At 42.8% G+C, this 23,174-nt stretch overlaps 1 protein-coding gene across 2 annotated transcripts in view; it reads right to left on the reverse strand.

Annotated features, from left to right (window-relative positions):
* PPP2R3A (protein phosphatase 2 regulatory subunit B''alpha) overlaps nucleotides 1–21,006 on the reverse strand; it is a 36,330-nt gene extending 15,324 nt beyond the window's left edge. The window contains exons 1-5 of one of the 2 annotated variants that reach the window (XM_065748191.1): nucleotides 18,903–21,006; nucleotides 6,568–6,825; nucleotides 5,400–5,503; nucleotides 3,397–3,499; nucleotides 1,739–1,813 (exon numbers count right to left, since the gene is read on the reverse strand). In XM_065748191.1, coding sequence (XP_065604263.1) covers nucleotides 1,739–1,813; nucleotides 3,397–3,499; nucleotides 5,400–5,503; nucleotides 6,568–6,825; nucleotides 18,903–20,903 — 2,541 coding nt within the window. In that variant the 5' untranslated portion in view covers nucleotides 20,904–21,006. Of the gene's footprint in view, nucleotides 1–1,738; nucleotides 1,814–3,396; nucleotides 3,500–5,399; nucleotides 5,504–6,567; nucleotides 6,826–12,429; nucleotides 12,671–18,902 lie in introns of those variants that run through there. The other variant, XM_065748192.1, reaches the window with a different exon arrangement.
* Nucleotides 21,007–23,174: the final 2,168 nt, after the last annotated feature.

Genomic DNA, 23,174 nt, shown 5'->3' on the forward strand with positions numbered 1-23,174 from the left:
TTACTTCCTGGTGGAAATACTCAATTTCATGACATTAAGGATAGAAGTGCCAAACTACTCATGAATGGAGATGTGAGAAATAGGAATTCCTGCTGTCAGAGAGGAGAGGCACTGCTGCAGTGAGCCATGACTGCCACTCCACGTGGGAGCAACCTGACCCAATGGACTGTGTGTCTTCTTAGGTCTTGGACTCCATTCCAGCTCAGTGATCTAGCCAAGGCCAAACACAGTGAGCTCAGAAGGAAACTGTCTGTCAGAAGAGACACCCAGAACAGAGTTGTCCTGCAAGCATGAGAAGTCTGTGAAGGACATGTCAGCTTTGTAAGATTCGCTGCCACACACTGCTCACTTCCATCATTTCCTGGGTGCCTGAGAGCAAGCTTAGGAAGCCACCATTGTGAAAAGCACTACGCATTGAGGTGTCTAAAGGCTCTCAGGCTGAAGTAGGTAAGCACAGTGGAGATGAGTAGAAACAAGAAGCACTAAGAAGTTTTATGTACGCATGAAAGGTCCAGTCCTGTGCCCAAATTGATGACTGACATAGAGGACACAGCTCATCCAGATACAAGGGAAATTGTAAGAAAAAAAGGAAAAAAAGATGTTATTCCTTTAGTAGTAGCCTAGATTTTAGTTATCTTGAAGCACAGTTATCTCCCTGAGCAGAACACACACAGTCCCTAGTGAGGTCCAGAAATCGCAGCAATTTACCCACTCGTGAGCCTTCATAACTGCCTGGGCATTTGTTCTACCTACTCTGACCCAGGTACCACACTTAACATATCTGCTGTCTCTTTCCACGGGAGCTGAGGGTGTTGGTAATTCATTGTCAAAGTCAAGAGTGTCTAGACATTTGAAGTTGTTTCTTCTTATATAGACTCACAAAACATTTATGTGATGGTTCAGGATATGCCCGAAGCTGCAGTGTCCCTCTGCCACCTGCTCCTTACAGGAAGGGGATAAGTCTGCCTGCCACTAACCTCCCATCTGCCAATATGTGGTGCAGCTGGCCCCCACAGAGAACCTGTCAAACCAAGAGGAAAAGCTCTAAGCCCAGCTGAGATGAAGCTGTTGAGGCCCTTCTCTATCTGAGTTTGTTATCGTTGCAGAGATAAAACATCCTACATTTATATCTTTCATCCATTTTCATACCCAACACAGCACAGGCTTAGAAAAAAAACAAGTACAAACTTTTTCAAGTAAAGCACAAGTCTAACTTTTGACTGCAGAGTTGGAACAAAGCTACAGATCTACAAGCAGTAGTCACAAAAGTCAGTGATTCAGACAGACTAGAGAGGCATTCTGGCAAGTGAGATGCAGGAGAGTTAGACAATGGTGTAATGGATGCCTTGTACCATGGAACAGTCAGACTCCCCATGCCTAAGTGACAAATCTTCAAACATAATGCCTCCCAGACCACAGCAGCCCGGCAGAATTAGGGATAACTTAGTAACTCTCAATGACCAAAGAAGGACCACTTATTTTCCTCCAACATCATTAAAAGCCAAAATTGTTTTGAAGATTCATTTAAGACCAGAAAGAATCACTCCTACCCATGTGAATGACCTCTCTCATACACAGACCATTTAACTTTTTGTTCTAAGTAATTCTAAATGCAACCTCTTGCTAGCAATAGAAAAAACATGCATTTTTGAAATAAATGAATGATCTGGGAAGAGTGACAAATAACAAAAGGGGAGCAGTACAGCAGTGTGACAGCAGATTAAACCAGGCAGCCTACCGTTGTGATATACCGGGAATGGAACTCCGGAGCATCCTTCAGGAACGTCAGGCCAGGGTGCGTCTCCACCACGTCCTGCAAGGTAAGGCCAAACAAAATGAAACTGATTTTCCACTCCTTTTATTTGAAGTTCAGATGTTGCTGGGTTTACAAACCAATACTTTCGCTTATGTTTTTCAGCATTAACAGTAAAACTGAAATTATATCGTTTAATCTATGAAGTGAACCTTCTAGAAGTATAAGCACAATACATTTGTTGGGCGATACGCACCTGTTGGGCCATATTGATTTACTTAAGGACAGAAAAACAAAGGAAGAGAGTTAGTGAGTGGATGAAAACTTTTTTTTTTTGAATGAGATAAAAAATTAGTTAGTTGACCATGCAACCATCTCTTCTCCAAAAACATTTTTTCCATTCATTGAAGACATTGATATTTGTTAGAGCTAAGAGTCAGAAATGAACATTCTCAGAAAGGCTGAGAAAGATGCCTTTCACATCCTCATGTGAACCTTAGAAAGTAGACAGACATTATCAGTGCTTTCCCAAACTGACCTGAACTACACGTGGAGTTTTATAAGACCAGCTTTTTGTAAGTCAAATACTCATGATGCAAAACCTACCAAGAAATACATGACCAGACATATACAGAAATTGCTTAGATCTTCAATGAATCAGCTCAGATCCTCTGTGTATCAGAATGTCTGTGTAACCTCTACACATCTAACTCCTCTACTCTCTAAGAGGTGTTAAAATTTTGCTGTTTGTACCATGATGTGGCCAAGGGACAGAGCTGATACAGTGCCCCTAAGGGCACAGTATGACCAGGTTTTGGCCAGTCTAACCTGATGCCCAATACGATGGTGTCGTATGGTGTAATGCTGCTAGTATCTGGATGAATGACACACAAGACCGTACATGCCTTTGGATGAACCAGTAGCTAAGAAGTAGAGCTGCTATCAGTCAGGAAAGGCAGTATGCCCAGTGGAGAAAAGGTGAAAAAGAACATGAGAAAATTTACCCATTGCAGTCCCAGTTAGGCCTGTTTGAGACACACAAACATCCAGCACAGAAAAACCTTTCCCTAGCAAAACACCTCTACTGAGGTTTTGCACATAGGGCAACAAAGAGTGTTAAAACTAAAGACATTATGGAATAGCTTGGAAAAATACAATTATCAACAGATGATCAGAAAAGCAGAAGGACCTGATTTACTGAGAAACTGTAGAAGAGCTAAATCTATTGTGGACACGTAAGCAGGCTCTGGATACTCTGCTTTGCTAAACGTATCACATCTGAATTGAAGGGAAAGAAATAGATGAAATAGGATGCATAAACTTTGGCCTGAATACTAAGAAATGAAAGTGTGACGCAGGCATTTTGCCTGAATGTCAGAAAAAAAGCAGCAGTGGAACTTTGGTGCTAACAGGTACTGAGGCACACACAGCCCAGTTGGAACTGCAAGGGTTTTTTGCACGGATTTCCACGGGATACTGGCTGGACAAATTCAATTCTAATTGCTCTCTAAAGTAATCCACCCAGATGCCGTTCAACCAAAGGTCTGCACGTCTTTAAATGTTTAGAAAACAAAAAAAAAACAGTTAAAAACCAAACATTACTCCCTCTCCCCATCACTTCACAGCTGAGCAGCTGCAGGTACCTGAAGCAGTGGGATGAAGTCCTCCTGCTCAAGGTAGCCACAGCTTGGCTTCGCTACAAGGTAAGCAAACCTGGATGCGTCATCGTGACAGTTACGTAAGATCCTGTGAGAAAGATGAAAAGTTACTCCAACTGCTTTGCATCTCACAGGACAATCACAAATCACAGCTGGATTATCAAGTGCCTTATCACGAGTTATGCAACACGTCTAGAATATGTACTATGCAAAGCTGACCTCAATACTAGCACCAATCATCTTCAGAACAGAACACGTGCTCAGTGGAGTCTTTTTCATGTTAACATTCCTGTGGTAGCAAGATATTTCTTTCTCAAGACTCCTATTTTGATTTAATGGTAACTTAGTAAGAAACCTGGCTTTTCAAAATGCTGCATGCTCACTGTTCTCTTCTCAAGTGAACAGAACCAACCTAACAGGATGCCATAGCAAACATGCTTCCTAACTCAGTCTTTCACTATGGCACAGCTGGCTGCTGCACACAGGTTATGGAGAGCAACCTAATGGAAGAACTAGGAGGGCTGAGAATTTAGAGAGGCATGCAAACGTTGAAACGCAGCGCTGAAATGCCTCTAGCCTTCCTGCAGATATGGCATTAACTGGCTTGCCACTAATTCTGGGCTTTTTGTTCTTTATCAAGAGCAGATTTCACAAAAAAAAAAAAGTGGAGGGAGCTTTTAAAAGCTCTGATTTTCAGAAGTACTGTGCACATTGCAATTCCTACTGACTTCAAGTGAGATTGGTATGCACACAGCATTTTGAAAAGTCAGACCACTTACTAAGATGCTTAAAAATAGACATAAGTGACTACACATTCCTGCCTTGAAATTAAGGTTGTGCTCATACAGCTGTAGTGCAATTTACAAAGAACACTACCTTTATTTGTGAGTTATCATGGTTCCAGAAGTAACTGTTACAACCATCAGAAGGAAGGATAAAACAATTATTAGAGAGAAATCAAAGTGAACAAAACATTTTTAAAATGGCTTGGAAGCGGTGTAGATTAAAGGAACGCAGAAAAGGAGCGTGACCACAGTCTGCAATAATCTGAAGGATGTGCAAATCGTTGGGAGCAAAAATATGTGTTATCATACACAAGGGATTAATTTGGATTAGCTGGTGGAACTTCAAGAAGGAAAAAAAGTCACCCTTGTCAAGAAAAACTTACTGACTACACAGATGTTGGGGATGACTGATTTTGTCAGGGTAACTTGGCTGTTTTGACAATATTATCATAGGAAATGCTTTGGGAACTCAGGATTAAAGACTATTTCAAGAATCTGAACGGGGACCATTATGTCAAAAAGTAGAAGCATTTCTGGATTGGAGGTGTTCAGGTATTTCACAAAGACTGAATTGCACCAGAGGGAAAAGATAAAGCAAGAGAACAGGTCTGTTCTCTTTATGTCTGTTCCATCTAGCACCTCCAATCCCAGGCACGATATATGCAAGAGCTTTCAATCTCAAAAAGAAGTTTTGAGAGTGGTATGTGGAAACAATTGCCAAAATCCACACAGTTACTATAAAGTATGCATGAGGAAGGTAACAAAGCTGAGTTTGTCCTATTTGTACGATGCTTTTTGATTCCATGCTCCCTCCTGCCCTGCAACAGGTTTCCTTTCCCCACTCCCAAATGGGGCTCACTCAGTGCACTAACAAGGCCTCAGATAAATAGACCCAAGAATCATTAACATTTATCAGCTATCTTACAACAGTTGACATTTCTTGGAGCGTGTTATTATATTTTATATGTCAACCAAAACAGCACATTTAATCATCCACACAACCAATGACAATTCTGCTGATGTACATTGCATAGCATCAGTGTTCAGGAATTTATAGGAAAGGAAACAAAGATTTTTAAGCCCTTTTTTTTTTTCTAAAAAGCAAAAAAAGGTTTCAGAAGTACAGTAGAAGAAGGAAAAAAGAGTCTTCTGTGGCAAATTTACCATTTTCTAGAAAGATAATTTTGCATATTCTATACTCACTTTCTCCATAAAGACACAAATGAGTGCACAGATACACATCCTGTCCTTTGTCCTCCTGAGGCAATGAACATAGGTGCTTTCCAGTAGAGTGGGCAGCCACATACCTGCAACGAAACACAGGAACAAAGAGAGGTCACAGTGAACCACCCATACACTGAATTCACCTTGAGGACTTTCACATACAGGAAATGAAGCAGTAATGGCATACAGCTTAGTCAAAAAGCTGTTTACTGTGTGCCAAGGTTCAAAATCCACCTTGATATGCCTTCGTAAGTAACTGAGAAACCATAGAATAGTCTCAGAACTTGTTTTGGCCAAGCTAAGAAATTTTGTTTATGCTTTTATAGATGGCTTACAAATCTAAGCTTCCCTCTTAGAAAACAAGTGCTCCCCTTGGACAGAACATCACTGCTCAATCTACAGTGCCTCAGATGCATGCAAGCACACACAGGACAAGCTGAACATATGAGGTGCATCTGACAACTGCCAGTCTTAGATTAGCATTACTAAAAACTACGATGGAAGAAGAGGAAAATAGAACAGCCCATCTGCATTGTGCTCCCACACAAGTGCTATGTTTTGTTCTCTGAAGCCAAGAAATCATTAGCAGACTGTAGCAACTCCAAGTCTGCTGACATTGTGGATATTAAACATATGCATCTCAGTAGAGTAGGGCTGACTAAGCATTTCCCTCTTCTACTGTGCCCAAGGAAGCATAGGTTGGAAACTTGTTTCTCAAGCAAAGCTGTTGCAGTGCACAGCAGATCACATATAGAGCAGTGGGACAGCTGGCCACAGAGAAGGTAACCAGCACTATCTGAAGCCACGGAGGCACTTCATGCTTCTGCTATTCTCTAAGCATAACTATGGAGAAACAGAAAAACAAATGTGTTTTTTATTTGCTATAAGACCTGCAAAGACCATTTTGCAAATCAGAGTAAGATGGAGTATACACGTCAATCAGGACTAACTGCAAACTTTTCCCACAGACACTTTAACTGAGCATTTTTTTTTAAACTATTCTCTTCATCTAAAAGGAAAATAATTTTGGTTTGTTTTTCATTAAAAAAAAAAAGAGGGGGGGAAAAAAAAGCATATTTTCTTTTATTAGCTTTAGTTTCAGCCCTTCTGCCTCTCCAAGAAATAAAGAAGTCTACAGAGTGGTTACCTTTGCAATTTTTCCCATTTCACAGATGTTTGCTTTCTCATCCTCAAACTCTGTGAAGGCTTCTTCAATCCTGGCAATGACCTCTTCATGATTAGTGCAGACATTCGGAAGTCCTTTAGGGAAGTAGAAACGTGGAATGTTTATGGACAAAGGGGTACTGCTGGTGGCTTTATTCACAGGCAGTGCACAAGGGCTAACCACTGAGTTCAAAGGGACTGGGGATGAAGCGCCAGGTTTCTTCTCTTGTTTACTTTGAACCTGAAAATACAATGAATAAATACTTTTTTTTTTTTTAAACAGCATGAAATACTGAGGATAAAATAGTTTGTGTGTGACTAAGAAAAACGTTAAACCATCCATTAAATTACTAGCACGGGGATAAAAATGTTTGTCTTAAACAACAAATTTAAGAATCGCTGTAACGTCAAACACTGGTCAAACATTTATCACATCCAAGGCAGTTTCCACATAGTTTCTGTGCACTCTGTTTATAGTTATGGATTATAATGCACTGTTTAATCACAGGAGAATATACTCTGCAATTCAGCAACTCCAGAGAACAAGGACAATGCTAGCTATTTCTTCTTATACTGCTCACTGTGCTGCCATTCTGCCCCACAAACAGCCACTGCAGTCTAAGTAGCAGAACTCAGAAGTGGCAATCTCCAGGGATAAAAAAAATCCTTTGCATGCCCAGAAACACAAGCTCTCGAGAAAAGGCAATAGGATATTGCACAATGGTTCAAATGTAAGAGCTACTATTAATGTAACAACATATGTGATAAGAGGCTAATAAGGAAACAGTCAAGTAAATACAGCTGCAACTTTCAGTTTATTTAATCTAAATAGATCAAAACAGAATGGTTTTAGGATATAGTATCCAAGACTAAGTTTACTAAATACCAAAGAATGTCTGTGATGAACTGACTAAATTCTTTGCCATACTATTTTCCAGAAACTTGGAGCTTTCCCTTAACACACCCAGAATGACCCAACTTGCTATGGGTTTGCTTTCAGGGATCTGAAGAAACAAGAATTGTAAAAGCTTCCTTGAGCCACTTCCTCTGCAGTTTTTAAAACACTTCATACTCTGTTCCTCAGAGATCTGGAAAATCAGAGATCTGCTTCCTTTTCAGTAGGAAGGATCTCTTCCTCCTTCTAAACATCCCATTTCAGGAGCAGGAACACACGTGCTTGTACATGTATGCCAGTCCAAGCACACTTTTGTACTGCAACAGCTCTACATTCACCTGGAGCGTGGGGTTCCTGAAGTCCTCCTCTCCTCCCTTTACAGCAGGTCTCCAACTGCTTGGGAAGCTGGTTTGTAAATCAAGCTAGTGATCTGGCCAGCAGAAATGCACAGGCACACCACTGTTCCTGTTTGTGCAGCCTGTTGCCACCCCATCTGCAGTAGCCAGATAGGGGAGGCTTCCAGCCACGACCCAGCCCTGGGCTGTTTCACTGTCCAGATTCCAGCAGAGCAAAAAGCCACACTGCTCTCTAACAGTGCTGTATTCATATGAAACAAAGCTGGGACAGACATCAGGGTGCCATCTCCAGCCACTCAGCTGCTATAATAGGACTTAGCACCGGTTTGTCTTGAAGACCCTCTTCTCAGAAACAGGTTTATTGCTCATTAATCTCTCTGATGTTCGCATCAGAGAGAACTTTGAAGAAATCAATGACTCAAAATCAGCAAAAATATCCACATATTAAAAATAAATAAAGAAACAAGTGTTCTTTCAAAAGACTCTTCATTTTAACAGTGTGTCCTCATTCCCTTACGGTACAAGTGAATAATAAAATACAATCTTCTTCTTGGTAGGCAAATCCCCAGAGCACACTGTAACAGCACTGTGTCATTTTCTTCCTCTTCTACATAGCCCACATCCCATACCACGCAGTGCAGGACTCCAGCTGAGCATCCCATAACACAGCCCATTTGCCCCGACCCCCACTTTCTGGAATTCAGCCAGCAAGCTTTGGCACCAGCTCACATAAGACACAAGCCAGGCCCCCAGGATCTAGGCTACTTTTCTGATGCACGACACAACACAGAGGTTAGACAGGTCCATAGGTCTATAGGACACAGAGAGGGAACGCTCCTAAGCCTCCAAGTAGGCAACCTGTTCAGTTGGCAGCTGATCTTCCCAGAAAGGCTCCATCAATAACTCCAGCTCAGTCCAAGGCAAATGAGGTGGACACAGAGCTCACTAATTGCTTCATTTCAGAAGACTCTGCTGCAGGAATAGAAAGGACACTTCTGAACTTTGTCTTCTTCTCATATAAGGAATGAGCTGTCTGCAACAACAAGGCAAACAAGCAGTAACAGCTCCTGAGGATACTGCTCCTACAGTAATCTTGCTTTGTTTTTCCTGCTAAAAAAACAAACAAAACCCAACAACAATCCACTGTGTGAAAATGCTTCTGGGAAGGGTATATCCAGATGCCAACTGCTACGGACACAGCAGGGAGTTAATGACAAATATTCATGAACTGCTGGTGACAAAATAAAGGAGGCAATACCAGGGGAGCTTCCTGGCATGTCCTTGGTAGGAAACAGCTCCTTACTGCCAGAAGTTAACCCCAAATGCTGTTTGATGAGTGGAACGTTTCTCCAGAAGAGATGTGCATCCTCAAGAATGACTGCTAAGGCAGTAAACTATGAATGCTACATAAATCTTTGCTACCAATTGCTAATTATCTTTTTTTTTTTTTTTTTAATAAAGGAAAGTAACATCAAAAAACGTTTTTTAATACTGCTTTGTAGGGTGGTTTATATTACCCTTAACTAAAATCTGTCTATCCACTGTATCATCTTTTGCCATTCATACAATTTATTTATGGCCAGGCAGAAATAGTGACATCTGCACTATAAATAGAGCAGACAGAAAAGCAGCCGTGCTGTAGCTACACAAACAAAGCAGAGAAGCTCTCCCATAGCAGCATGTCTCTCAGGCAGCAGACAACTCCAGGGAAAAAGCAGTATCACATCAAGTGCTGTAATATTTTCTGCTCTTTCTTCCTGGCCTTTCATCTCCACCGGGGTCTCTGACTTGACCAGTTATTTGTTTTCTTCCAAATAAGATTCTCTAATCCTTTTTGTAGGGTGTAGTGACTCAGGCTGGTTTCTTGCAGTCCACAATGCTGACTTAATGTCTCCTTTCCTTTTTACTGTTCCTGTCTTACTGAAGTCTGATGATAACTGGACACAGGCCATCCTCAGAGATAATCAGTTCTCCAGAGTTGATTTGTTTCAACAGACCAAGACTTTCCCTTATTTTCCTGAAATCCTTTCCCATAATTATATCCTTCTGCTGCCTCTACTCCATCTCAAAGGAGATGAAAAAGAACCAAAGGTTCATATGCACGTGACTGCCAGCAGCACAGAGAAGCTACGATAAACTGCATTTCTGAACAGATTTTTTTCTACTAGAAATTGTAAAATCACCATCAGAAGCACAGTCCCATTGCAACAAAGCAATGAAAACAAACTCTATGTAACGGTGCCATAAAGAACGTAGGTGGGAAGGGACACAAGGCCAACTCTAAGCCTAGATCAAGTTCCTAATGGCCTTATCCAGCTGAGTTTTGAGAATACAGATCTCACGCCTCCGCTGCTAGTTGTGCCTGCAGATATTACAGTGCTCTTCCTGTGACTGACACACTTCAGCCCAGAGCCCAAGAGCCTTCAGAAAGCTCCATGGAAGATACAAAGCCACCAGAGAATGACAACAGGGGTACAACCCCCTCCTGCAGCTCTCTGCCCCAGTCTGAAGATGACACCTAGGGGGAAGGTCCTGCTCCCAGGAGAAGTGCCAAGCTCTGCAGCTGGGCATTGCAACCCCCAACCCCAGCCAGGATTCCCCTGGCTGAAAAGGACATGGGGTGCTCCAAACTGAACAGGAGCATGCAGCGTGACTGCAAATAAAAACAAATGATGTACCAGGCTGCAATAGGAGCAATACGTGGTGTACAAAACATAACAGACATAAACTGCAGTTTGGGACCAGTGGACAGTAGGAACCTAAAATTGAGAGCAACACAGCCAGGAAGAGGCCACTGAAAGGGGTAGGGGGGAATCCCTACATCTGAGGAGTTTCCAAGACTCATAAAAAGCCAGTGCTGATGAGATCTAGTGTCAGTGATAGTGTTTCTATCCTACAAGTGAGATGCTGGATTAGAGGCCTCCAGAGGTCTCTTCCTACAGTCAGTACTATGGAAGGCTCTCTGATCCTTCCATAAAAAAGTGTATTTCCCTCCCCAACCCTTCTTGCTAACATCTACACAGGGCCACCTGTCACTCATCTCCACTCCCCACTGCTGCCTTTTCCCCTCCCTTCCTCTACTTAGCAAATCCAATTACCCTTACTCTCAGGTCATCTCACACACCCAGTCTAATGCAAGGTATAGCTCTTCAAGGCACAAAAATTAACATCTCACTGCTGCCAAGAGAGAGAATTCCTGTCTCTATCCTCCACTCCTGAACAGATGTTGTTGCTGCTTACCAAGAACTGATTTAACCTGCTCAGAAAGGCAGAAACAGACTTAGCTGGACTGCTGGATGGTATCCCAGTGTGCTAGCAAGTGAAGCCAGCTACCAGAGATGCAACAGGGTGAGAAGAAAGCAAAAGGGAGCAAATAGTTGAAAAGAGGGAGAGGAGGAAGCCCACCTCCTCCCAGCTGCAGCTGCCCATTGCATCAGCTCACTTGCCCTGGATCTGCAGCCCCAAAGCAGTTACCCTCACTGTGCTCAGCCCAGATAGGACTCACCTACCAAAAGCTCCCCAAGTTTTCCAGCTGGTATACTAGGAGATCTGATCTCTCCCTGAAAACCACACCCTAATCACATCCTTAGGTGGTCAGATAAGCACAACTAAGCCAATGCTGGAGAGTGAACACTCTTAGCAGCACTGCATGGTTCTCATTAGTCTTCTAAATTGCTCACGGTCCCCGCCCAAACCATTACTACACATCATTACTTCATACAATTCTCCCCTAGGGAGCAAAAAAACATGTTCCAGAGATTAACCTTATACACACGCTTTAACCTGTCACCAGAAATCATGAAAAAAACCATGCCTCACACTACAGTATACTCTGGAACTATTTTAATAGCTGTTTATTAGGAAACAGCTGCACCACTGATAATTTCAGCTTTTTACCATCATTACTGGGTCACTATTTCAATAGAGATGAAGCCCTAGATGGGCAGATTCCAGCACACCTGGCCATAAACGTGGGGTGGCTACACACCGACCTAGTGTCAGAGCACAAATTGCTCCAATCTTTTCTGGCTGTCCCAGAAAGTGAGTTGAGAAGATGGGATTTACCAAGCAACAGATCATTAGTGCAATTTTCATTTCTGTGGCTACATCTCCTTCAGCCACAGCCCACAGAGACTAGGAAAGAGCCCAGTGAAGCACTCTGTGATGGCAAAGCCTTCACCAAAAACAAGCAGGCAGGTCTGCTCGCAAACCTGAGCAGCAGAGTGTGCAGCCCTCTCAATACAGCAGAAAGCTGTGGCCATTCCACATGCAACAAGACACACTGAGAGCAATCACACAAATAGGGCTTTTCTTAATAATAATTAAAAAAAAAAATCAGAAAAGATTTAATAGGCTTTCACTATTTCTCCCTGCTTAATCACTGCCCTTGCTGTTAATTTTTTCCCCTTGTTTACAAAGACATTTTAACTCCACGCTGCAAGCCGGCAAGGTTTATTTTTAAACCTGCTGGTATCTAGCTGCAAATACCTTCCTGCAAATAGACACGCCTAGAGGGGACACAGTTTGATTCTCTAATCCAACAAGAAAAATACAAAGCAACAGAAAAAGTCAAAGAAACGCCAAGCGTTCAAACCTGGGCCTGCTGGAATGACTTCAGCCTCTTCTTGAACCGAGACGGGAGAACAAAGTCGCAGCCCTTGGCAAGGAACGCGAGCTCCCCTCCCAAGTCTGGGTCCCTCCGCAGAGAGCTCTCCTTGATCATCATCCTGGTCAGCTCCTAAAGCAGAGGTTGCGCTCTCCAGAAGAGGCACGGGGACTTAGTAGGAGACTACGTCAAAACCAGTAGGTTGCTTTCTTGGCTTTGATTTTTACAGGTAAAAACCGGTAAATGGCTTCATGGAGAAGCATAGCAAGTCTTCTCTCTCTTCACAAGGAGAGCATCTAAAGGTTAGGTCTCACTCCTGAAGCCAGGCCTCCCTTTTTTAACTGTTATCCAAAAGTATCTTTCAGTACCACCGGGATCTTCTGCCTTCTTGTAATACTTTAATTGAGAAACATGATCTATAACAGAATCTATTTCCCTGCTGGCTACATGACAGACGATCTGTCCTTGGCCTGTAATAGGCCAGGGGTAATATGGGAAAGGAAGCACCCACCACCGCTACCAAGAGTGCTAAAATTAGATGGGCTGCAGAAGTGGCTAAATATACCACCTTCCCCAATAGTTCTTACTTTATGTGCTTCAGTGTTGAAACCCAAGGTGTAAGCTTGCATAAGTCAGACTCAGCTAGAGTTAAAAACCACATGCTCTCAGCCAAGACCCATGCACACACAGCATTAGTGGTGTGGGGTGATGGAGCAGGACACCAGCATTAGCTCCACTCCAAACCAAAGGCTGTAATTTTCAGGAAACATCAATTTTTCCTTCCTGCTTGGAAAAAGCAAATCATCTACTTTCTTTAACACCAAACAGGCAAGCAGGGATGATCTTGGGTAATAAGCTCAGGCATTTAAAAGTGGTTCTGAATAATATCATGGAGTCAGAAGTTGGACTCTATGACCCTTACAGGTCCCTTCCAACTCCAGATACTCTACAGTTCCATGAAAACTGTTTTGTAAAGACACAAAAATGTACCATACTTTGCATTCACTTTTCCCACAACTCTCGCAAGGCAAAGGCTGCTCCCCAAGCCAGATGCAAAGCAATTCTCAGTACGTGGTCCACTCTTTTTCTACATGACTCTGAGCAAGCTCATTCAAAGTGTGTTCTCCCTCTCCTGCCACGACAACAGCACTGAACAAAGCTGAACAAATGTCCAGGTCTTCCTGCAAATGATAAACAAATAAGTAGTACCATAATCTGCTTCTCATATTTGACTTGAAAAGTTCTAGCTACTTGATAATTTACTTTCTGAGTGAGGTAACAGAGAACATCATCTCATTTCTATCCAGCCACCCTGCCTTTAATAAAATATTATACCTCAAATGGGAAGGTGTCCCTGAGCCTCTCTAACAGAAAGCTTTTAATGGACCACGCGTGGCTCTGATGTTCTGCACCTCCTGCTAAAGGCCCATGGTTAAATCATGAACAGCATCACATAAAAAGGCTGTGGCAGGGCTCCAGATAGACACAGAAACAATCTGTCCAAAAGAATGCTCTCATCATCACAGATTTGCCCTTACACAGCTAAGATATTTAATAAAGAAAAGCCCCTTTTTTCTCTGAAAGATCCTCAGCTGACACACAAATAAGGCATTTTTTTTAATGTCTTCATAACCATGTAGCAAAAAAACCTAAGCTGTTTTCCTCTCCTACTGCTCCTCATTTAACAGGACAAGGCAAAAACCTAGGCTGTGGAATTCAGTTCTTTAGGAACTTTAGGCACCATTTAGGTCCTGTTAGGTCACTGAAGCTATGTTTAAGTCAACCTGGGAGCATTCTTCAGCTCTGAAGTCCAGGACCACATCTGCAGACACAGGTCCGGGCAATCACAGGGTTATCACAGTGTCACCAGCTGGGTTTGCAGAGTGCCTTGCAAATGAAAGTGCAGCCTAACGGGGGCAGGACAAGGAGAGGAATGAGTAAAGTCCTAAAAAAGAAAACGGAGAACAGGAACGTTCTAAATGAAACAGCAGTTAAGTGAAAGGCACACGCAGAAGTATCCTCTATGCAGAAGTATGGGAACGAGTATTTTCTTGCTCCAATGATTTTTTCTAAACATTAAGGCAATGCACAAAGAGCACAAGAGGATTCACTGTACATGGAGCTCTGCACATCTCATATAGCAGCACGTCAGAAGGAGATTTATGCCCAGTCATCTGTGGCAAGTGTACTTGCTTCATCTTCCATTGAACTCTCACCCTGCTTACACACTGAAAAGGAAACATAGCTGCAGGGATCCTCTTATCTCTAAAGCTGCATCCAGACCAGCCAGACCGTGCTTTAAAAGATGCATACACGAAAAAGACAAATCTAGCAACCTCCAGCTACTTCCTGAAATAAAGATTTCTCATTCACAAATCAACCAGCTCAAGGTTCCAAAGAGTCCCTCCACCACCCTCATAGCATGGAAAAACGAGTAAACTTGAGCTGAGCTTGAAGGACCTAATTCCAGATGTTTGCAAAATAGCAGGTTCCTAGGATGGTACTTTGTATCCACAAAGCACGAAAGAAGGGTCTGAATAAAGGCAGAGATACACAGCACCCTGAGAAACTGGAAGCAAAAGGATGGTGTATCAACAGTTTCAGTCTGCAGTAGGAAACTGTATCAAGGTACTGAACAAAACACATGTGGACACTCCTCTGCTCTAAGTGACACAGTGTCAAGCAGGTGAGAGATGTCCTCCGTGAAGTGCTACATACTGCCTTCATCAGCCACCAGAACACAGAAAGAATCCACGTGTGCCTGAAGCTGGAGGCTCAGCTCTGAAACCTTGGAGGACTCAATCGTCACAGCATTTAGCTGTAGCACAAAGTTTGGCTGCAAAAACTCAGTGTACAGCTGAGAAGGGCACCAGCTCCAAATGCCTTCAAACCAGCCTAAACTTCTCCAGCAGTAGCATAACTTTTTACTGTTTTTAGAGTCAATGAGGCTGAAAAATCCAACACGTATCAGTCAGGCTTTGCTCCTTCACACATCTGCTTTAAGACAAACCAACTTAGTGCAAGAAGAATCTGTACCTGCCATGAGTACAACATGAGCCCACCTGCCAGGAACATCTCCTTACGCGTTCAGTATTGGTTCTTTAAATTCTTCAATTCCATCTAGTTTTCTTGTCATTTTTGATTCCAAGATACTTTAAGATTTGTTCACTGTTTTCATTTATTTTAATGACTATTATCAAGCAATCAGAGTATCCTTTCTGTTTGGTATTAGGAAGCATGAATAATGGATGTATGAAAAGAGTGCAGATAACTTAATTGAGCAACATCGCAACATCTGATCAAAGCAGTTCATAATAAATGCAGAGGAAATCTGATTTCAGGAAGTTTTCCATTACATTACAAACATATTTTGAGAAAATGGGATTATCTAACATCAAAGCCCTATAAGCTGAGTGCTTCCTGCTTCAAGATCCCTGTCCAGAGACACCTGTACCACCCACTGGACTTCAACATTAACTAATTCAGTTACTGATTTAGCAGAAAACAAGCCTAAAATACCAAGCTTGTATATAAGCACCAGGCTGAGTAAAAAGGAAGTTCAAAGCCAAGCAGCGTGGAAGTGAAGGAACGAGGGAGAGAAACAGGAGGCAGGACCATCCTTTCTAGCTCACTGCACCACGAGTGGGCTTTTGATACGAGGTGCTCAGTGGAGGCAGGATGTAAAGAGGCCTCTTCTGGCATCTAACTCCTGTCCTGGTTTCTGCTCTCAAGATCATTTGCAAACTTCACCCAGCAGATCTTAGAGCAGAATGCATAAGTAGGACTTGGAGCAGAGCTCTGCACTTCCCAAACTTGATTCAGAAGGCAGAACAAGCATGTAAGGCTCTTAAAGACTTTCTTGGGTACTTTCACTTGAGTACTAAGCACACGACAAGTATTCATTAATCAAATTTAAATGCTTTATCAAATCATCCATCCTGTAGAGGTTGCAGGTCAAGGGCACAGAGAGGTTAAGGTCAGAAACACCTAAGCTTGATTCCTCCAAGAACTTTGCAGAAGTCATTTTAATCAAAAGACAGAACCCCTTACTTTCACCCCAGCCCCCCCTCCCCCAAAAGAAAAAACAACAAACCATCAGTCATCACATCCATAGACAATGTGTACAGCCCACTTTCTCCCCTACTCCCTCCTACTTTTCCCTCACACCTATCAGTCAGCTCCTTGCAGCTCTCCTACCTACAAGCAAAAACTACAGCTATTTGGTTTGTTGCAAGTCTTTGTCAGTCTAGCAAACATTTGGGTTTTTTTGCTAGCTTCTAGCTAGTCAGACAGCTGAATTATTTTCACTGAACCACGTATTTCAAAACACATTTTATAAAAAGGATCAGTTTAAGACAGACACCCAGAACAGGAAATTTTAAACTAAATAGACAGTCCAGAGATAAGCAGCGGAAAACTGGACCTCAGATTGGGAAATGCTGAACAGCCTGCAAGCATACAAAGCTTCCTGAACTGCCTACAAGAAGCATGATGTGCTCATTATGTGCTCTGAAAAACTGATGGACTTCTTGAGTGTTCATTTCCTAGTTTATAAATATTTTGGTTTTGAAATTGAGGAGGCAAGTAATTCTATTGTTCTGGATGGATGATCATAACAGGCTCTTACGATAAAGGGAAAAATCTGTTGCTGATGCAAGTTAGCAGAGATTTCAACACCGACAGGCCAGCCTGAGCCAGCAGACAGCCTGGTCTGAATGGGCTTCACCTTTCCTTCCTCACTGCTCAAGGGATACTAGATCTGCCACAAGCATCAGAAATGAAAACTGCACTGCATTTTCATCAATGTTAGATCTGCTGGGTTTTTTGTTTGTTCACTTTTGTACATATGCCGTACAATTATTTGATACTAATTTCTGAGCCTTAAGAAAATACAGCAAATACTTCAGAAATTCACAAAACTTCTTCAGACAGGTTCAGAGTTAACCAGGGAGACTCATGTATACCCCAGATGCTACACCTACAGATGTGGAGATGGACACAGAACATTCTCTATAAACAACAGCAAAACTCAGAGCAAGTGATGGCTGGCTTACCCAGCAGTTCAGGTGACCACCAAGGGCTCACCCTGTCTGAAGGGAGCTGCACTCCCTCCAGGTCTCCTCTGCTTTCCCACATTTATTTTCCTTTGTGAGTTTTGGTCCTATGCACATGAGCAAAGCAGAGGCTGAGCTGCAGTGAGCAAGAGGAGCCCCTGTAATACCGGTGAAACAAACCAGTAGGGAATCAGACTGATCAGCTGTTTGGCAGCCTAAGAGCATCCAAGTTCTCAGGTGTTGTACAAAACCAGCCACAAAATGGAGTGTCACAGTAGACCAATTTTTGTTCAAAGTTCATAAGTTACAAAAAAAAAAAAGACTAGCAAGAATAGCTATTAAAAGATTACTTCAGAGCTTTTAAAGCTGCTTAGTTCAGCTCCTTGAGAGAGAAGCCCTTTTGGCTTGCTGGAGGTATCCAACAAGGTCATGGTTGCCATTTTCCATAAGCAAAAATGCACAGAGAAAAATCAGAAACACTTGGAGAGCACCTAGTCTTAAAAATAAGAACAAAAATCCCAGTCATGTCAAGTAGGGAGATCAATTCCCTCTCCTGTCCATCCCACCCCTTTCAGAACTGCACCAAATACCAGTGTTTTCAGGAAATAAAACCATTTTGAAGACACACAAATCATGCTCCAAGTGGAAAGAGCTCTGAGAGTTCACTGATATCTGGATGCGTTCTCTAGTACATAAAAATGGAAAGTGGATTTAGGGAAGTGAAGCCCTCCACACTTTCTATGCACATGGGACCGTGTTACTGCACTGTTTTGGAAGTGTGGCACTTGTTTTCAAGTGGAAAGTACTAGAGGCTGTACAGACACCTCTGACCTCCCTCTAAAGCAGGTTTCCATCAAGACCCTTCTCCTGAAAAAACCTGCTTCTTGTTCGAGAGATGTGCAGCGTGGATTTCATTATGACTCTGTGCACTGAGGACACAGGAAGGGAAATAAATCTTAGATTTCACTGCTGTGCCACAGATGACCTTTCTTTAGGAACCAGTGATAAGCAGTACAAAGAAAGCTGTTACTCTGAGATGGGAAAGGGCAAGGTGGAGCACCCAGTTCCCACTGAAGGGGTTGAGTGCTGGCTCCCAGGAATTAAGCAGTAAGCTGAAACACTGTCTCACCCCTTCTGTTAAGTACGACCCACTTAAAGTACAAGCAAACAGCCTACAGGAGCACCAGCAGGAAAAGGACAAGGTGAAAGGTGAAACTGCATGTCAGGGCCCAGTTTGTTTGCTCAGGTTCTTTGCTTCCTTTTTGTTTTTGCATCAGTCCTCCTGGGCAGGTTGAGCACATTATTCCACACTGCAGCACTGAAAGAATTGCTTAGCACTTGTACCATTTTTTCCACATTTTCCCCACGCTTGTTTTATTATCCAAGTCAAAGGCTTCATCCTCTTACCTTAATTACTTCTGGTGCCTGCTGAATCAAAGCTGGAACAGAGTCTCTGGAGGCAGCCCCAGCATAGCTTTTTTGCCCTGCGAGGAGGGGCTGTGAAGGAGTTGATAACGTTTCCTGAAGAATTTGCATCACTTCTCTCTCTTTGGACAAGCTTCCCTTGCCTGTCTGGAATTCCACCAGCTCCTGGGCAAAGTCCTCGATGCTTCCCAGGATACGCAGTAAAAGGGCTCTGTCATCTTCTTCCATTTTATGGCCATTGGTTTCCATGATTTTTGACAAAGGGGAAATGGGGTCAGTGGGTTTACTTTTGGGTTCAACAGCCACAGGTAGTACCGGCCTACCCTGCCAGCCCAACACCTGCAAACGGGCAGGTTCGCTCTCCTGCAGAGGGGGCTCCCTAAAAGTACTCTCCATTTTCTGTGAGAAGTGCTCCAAGTCCAGCAGCAGTTTATCTATTTCATCCTTGTCTATCTTGCATGTCTGTTCTCCTTTGGAGATACCAGCTTGGCAACCAGGCAATACAGAATCTGAAACTGGTTTTAAAAGATTACTTTTCTCAGAAACATGGCAAAGTTCACCTCCTACCCTGGTAGGTTCTGCTTTAACATCAGCAATTACATCTGAAGGACCAGGTAGCTGGTAGCTATGCTTTAAACTTTCCCAGTCCCCTTTCTCCTTTGAGCTCTTTGTTTCCTCTGACACTCTTTCCCCATCTGACTCTTCCTCAATGTACAGGACCTCAGTGGAAGATGTGCAGTCAGAAGGGCTTGTGGCTGGTAACTGAGGTAGAACACAAGCATCTTTCACAGCTCTCACACTGCTCTCCTGTGAGATGCTGCAAAGGGAGTTTGAGGTAAAGCTCACAGTGCTCGTTTGGATGGACTGAGAGGTGCTTGTCACCTCACACTGCTCACCTGGTAGTCTGACAGGACCTACATTTGAGGATGGAAGCTGAATAATGTCTTCATACCTAGGTGGCTGCTCGTCTCCAAATATTGGGGAAAAAGGAGTTTGCTGCAAGCCATGAAAACAGTTGACCAACTCTCCAAGATCGCTTGCCTCCTTGTGCCCAGGTGGCTTGAGCTCAAAGGGTAGCTTTTTCAGGTATGAAGAAAATCTTCTCATCAGATTCACGTATATCATTTCTGAATTAACCAGAGGATCATTATTATTCCCTCCACTAACACCGTCAGCTGATTTCTTTTTGATGCAGTGCTTTATTATGTCAGTGCACTTTTTCAGGTCCTCTGAGCACTTGAGCAAGATGTCTAAGCACACTTTAATATCTCCACCAGAAGAACCATCCAGCTTGTGCTTTTCCAAAATCTGGGTAATGAAGTTTTCTTCAGAGAAGGAATGAGGTGAGAAGGGAACCATGAGATTCATACTGACTTCTGGAGCATCACTGCTCTCCTGCCATTTCTCCACAGGTGAGGGACTCTGCAAAAAGCCACACGGAGGAGAGTTCTCATCATTGCTGAAGTGTCCATAAATCACATCAAAATCAAACGACCGTCTGCTGAACGATTCTGACCGAACCTTCCTCCCCTTTCTGTAGGCCACATGATTGGAAGAGTTTTTGAGCTTCTCAAATGAGAATTCCTTTATTTTACCACTGGCGAGATTTATTGCCTCACCAGTAATGTCTTTTAAACTGCTGGAAGCTTGCACTGAAGAGCCCTTTTTGATTCTTGGATTATTTAGGAGTATTTGTTGGTAGTCCTCATTTCCAGGCAAAGCAAGCCCATTTTCAGAAACAGGAATTTTGTGGTCTAGGTTGGCATCTTGGACACTGAGTTCTGCACACACACTGTGGTGGGCAACTATACATGCAACTCCTTGCTTAAACACCTGGCAAGTCCCTGTGCAGTGATGTACTGTGTGCTGAAAGTGCTGCTCTATCACCACGCTGTTGTAGCAGTTCACACTTGTGACCATAAGCCTGTAGGTTGCTGCCATAGCACGGATCCCACTTGGAAGTGAGGCTTCAAAATTCACCATGAATTTAGCAGGAGAAAGTAAACCCCTTTGATTTTCCAGAGCCACACCAGATTGAACAGCAATATTCAAACATTGGTTGAACACATTCAAGCTACATGAGAAACTACTGTCCCAGTGAAGTCTGGAGTGGTATCAGCTATAGAGTTACAGCAATTAGTGCAACTTGCATATGGTTTGACTTAAGGCAACTTGATTTCTGTACTCCACACAGAGAGCAATGCTGATCAGAGGTGCAGCCTGAGCTGCTCCATTTCCAACAGTCCAGGTAGTTTCTCCAAAAGGAGTCATAAATTTCAGGTGGCTGTAGAGCAGAGCTGACAAGACAACAATTTCTGTTTGATCTTTCTCTCTTTTTGGGTTGATCAGTAGAAGATAGAAAATAATCAAGTGGTATGTACAGATAATAAATCCACAGTATGCTTGTGTGATCCCCTTCTCACATTGTTAAGGGAGGTCCCTGCAAGAAAAAGAGAAAGAAGAGTCATTACAACTGACATGTAGTACACAGCCCTGTCTGACATCAAACAAATGGCATCAGACCTTACCCACCAGCATTCAGGCTTGTACAGAGCGAAAGCAGGCTGATACTTTTCCTTCACTCAGATCTACCATATAAGAACACTGCTAAGGAGCTAGCCTATATTTATACACAGGCTGCCCGTGTGTTGCCATTTTAACAGCTCTATTTTAACCACTCATTGATTTCTTTTTGCCAGACTTGTTTTTTTTTTTCCCTTTCCTATTCTGAGCAAAACTTTACCTTTAATTCTAATGGAACACAACATTTTGATCACATTGCATATTTCTGGCTTTCATTTTCCAAGATCCCCTAGCACAAGGAAAAGAGCAATTGAGAAAAGCACTTTCAAGCTTTCCAAACTCTCTGGATTAGAAAGCACTGCAAACGGCCTGGAGCAAAGCAGATGAATGCCTCTAAAAATGTGTGGCCTTTCATAAAGGCAACTTCCATTAGCCTTTCACCAAGGTCTCTAGGACTATGGCAAAATGTTTTAGGGCAGAAGAACTGTTTTCTTATTCTCCTCTAACCCATAAATAGCACAATAGACTTTAAGAAGTCTGCTAGTGCAGACACCAAGAGTAGAAAATAACATTTGTAGAGAGGTTAAGTCCGTGATAGCCGGAATTGAGAATTTTACATTTAGTGTAAGCATTTTTAGTTGCATTTCCTATCCCAATGGCTAAAATTGTACAAAAAAAAAATAAAAATAAAGGCTGTATAACTTTGTTACTAACAGAAAGTAAATCCCAGATTCAAGGCTCTTAGATTTTAGATAACTGTACCTTTCATGAATACTTCAGTTATCAAATTAATCCACCCCAGTGATATTTTGAGCACCCTGCACTCTGAGAACAGGCTTCATGAAACATGATTAAGCCACAGCTAAGTTACACGGCACCATGGGTTTCCTCTGCTGCTTTCAAAGGTAAATATCTGTCACTGTGTGAAAGGCCAGACCAGCATCTGATGAAATGAGTGCCCTCTGTGCATGTTACAGTCCACTTACACACATCTACACAGGTTTATGAGCTTATCATATGACGGGATTACCTATGGGTCTAGTGCTGTAGCACAAGGGCTGGGGATGGCACAAAACTGCTGAACATTGACATTTCATATATTCTAAATCCTTTGTTTGAAGTTGAAAAGAACTGATTTTAAGATTGTTTGACGGGATTCGTTAACACGCCAAATCTGCTCCTTACAATTAGGTAGAATTGCACACAGAAACCTTTCTGATTTGTTCCATGGATTATATAAAACACTGCAATGATTGCATCCAAGATGAAGTAGCAACTGCTCCAGCTACCACGCTGGTGTCTGTAACAGGCTGCCACCTGCCTATCAAGCACCACAGGCCAATCTGTCTGTTGTACCAGAGCCAGCTTCACAGTGCGCTTCCGTGCCTGCCCCATATTGCTCCTCTCTACACCCACTGGCACTGCCCCAAAGCCCCACAGGGGCAGGAGAGCTTTCCAAAGGGATGATCAGAGGTACAGGGTGTGCCCCAGCCACAGCAGTGAGTCAGGGGATAAAGGGCGTAAACAGAACCATTTTTAAACCCCGGGGTCCTTATACCATCAAGCAGAAGCCTAGGTAATAAAACTCCACACCCTCCAGTCACTGACTCTTAGGCTCCACTATCAGGTGTGCTTAATGCTTCACCAAATCAAAGCCACTGTTAAAAAAAGTACCATTGGCTCACCAATGTGTTCATCTTATAAGACTTCGTGGGCTTTGTTCAGACAGGA

This window comes from Cyrtonyx montezumae, unplaced genomic scaffold, assembly GCF_038088225.1.
Source record: "Cyrtonyx montezumae isolate F1298 unplaced genomic scaffold, pur_monq_1.0 scaffold_5, whole genome shotgun sequence".
In the NCBI taxonomy this organism is placed as follows: Eukaryota; Metazoa; Chordata; class Aves; order Galliformes; family Odontophoridae; genus Cyrtonyx; species Cyrtonyx montezumae.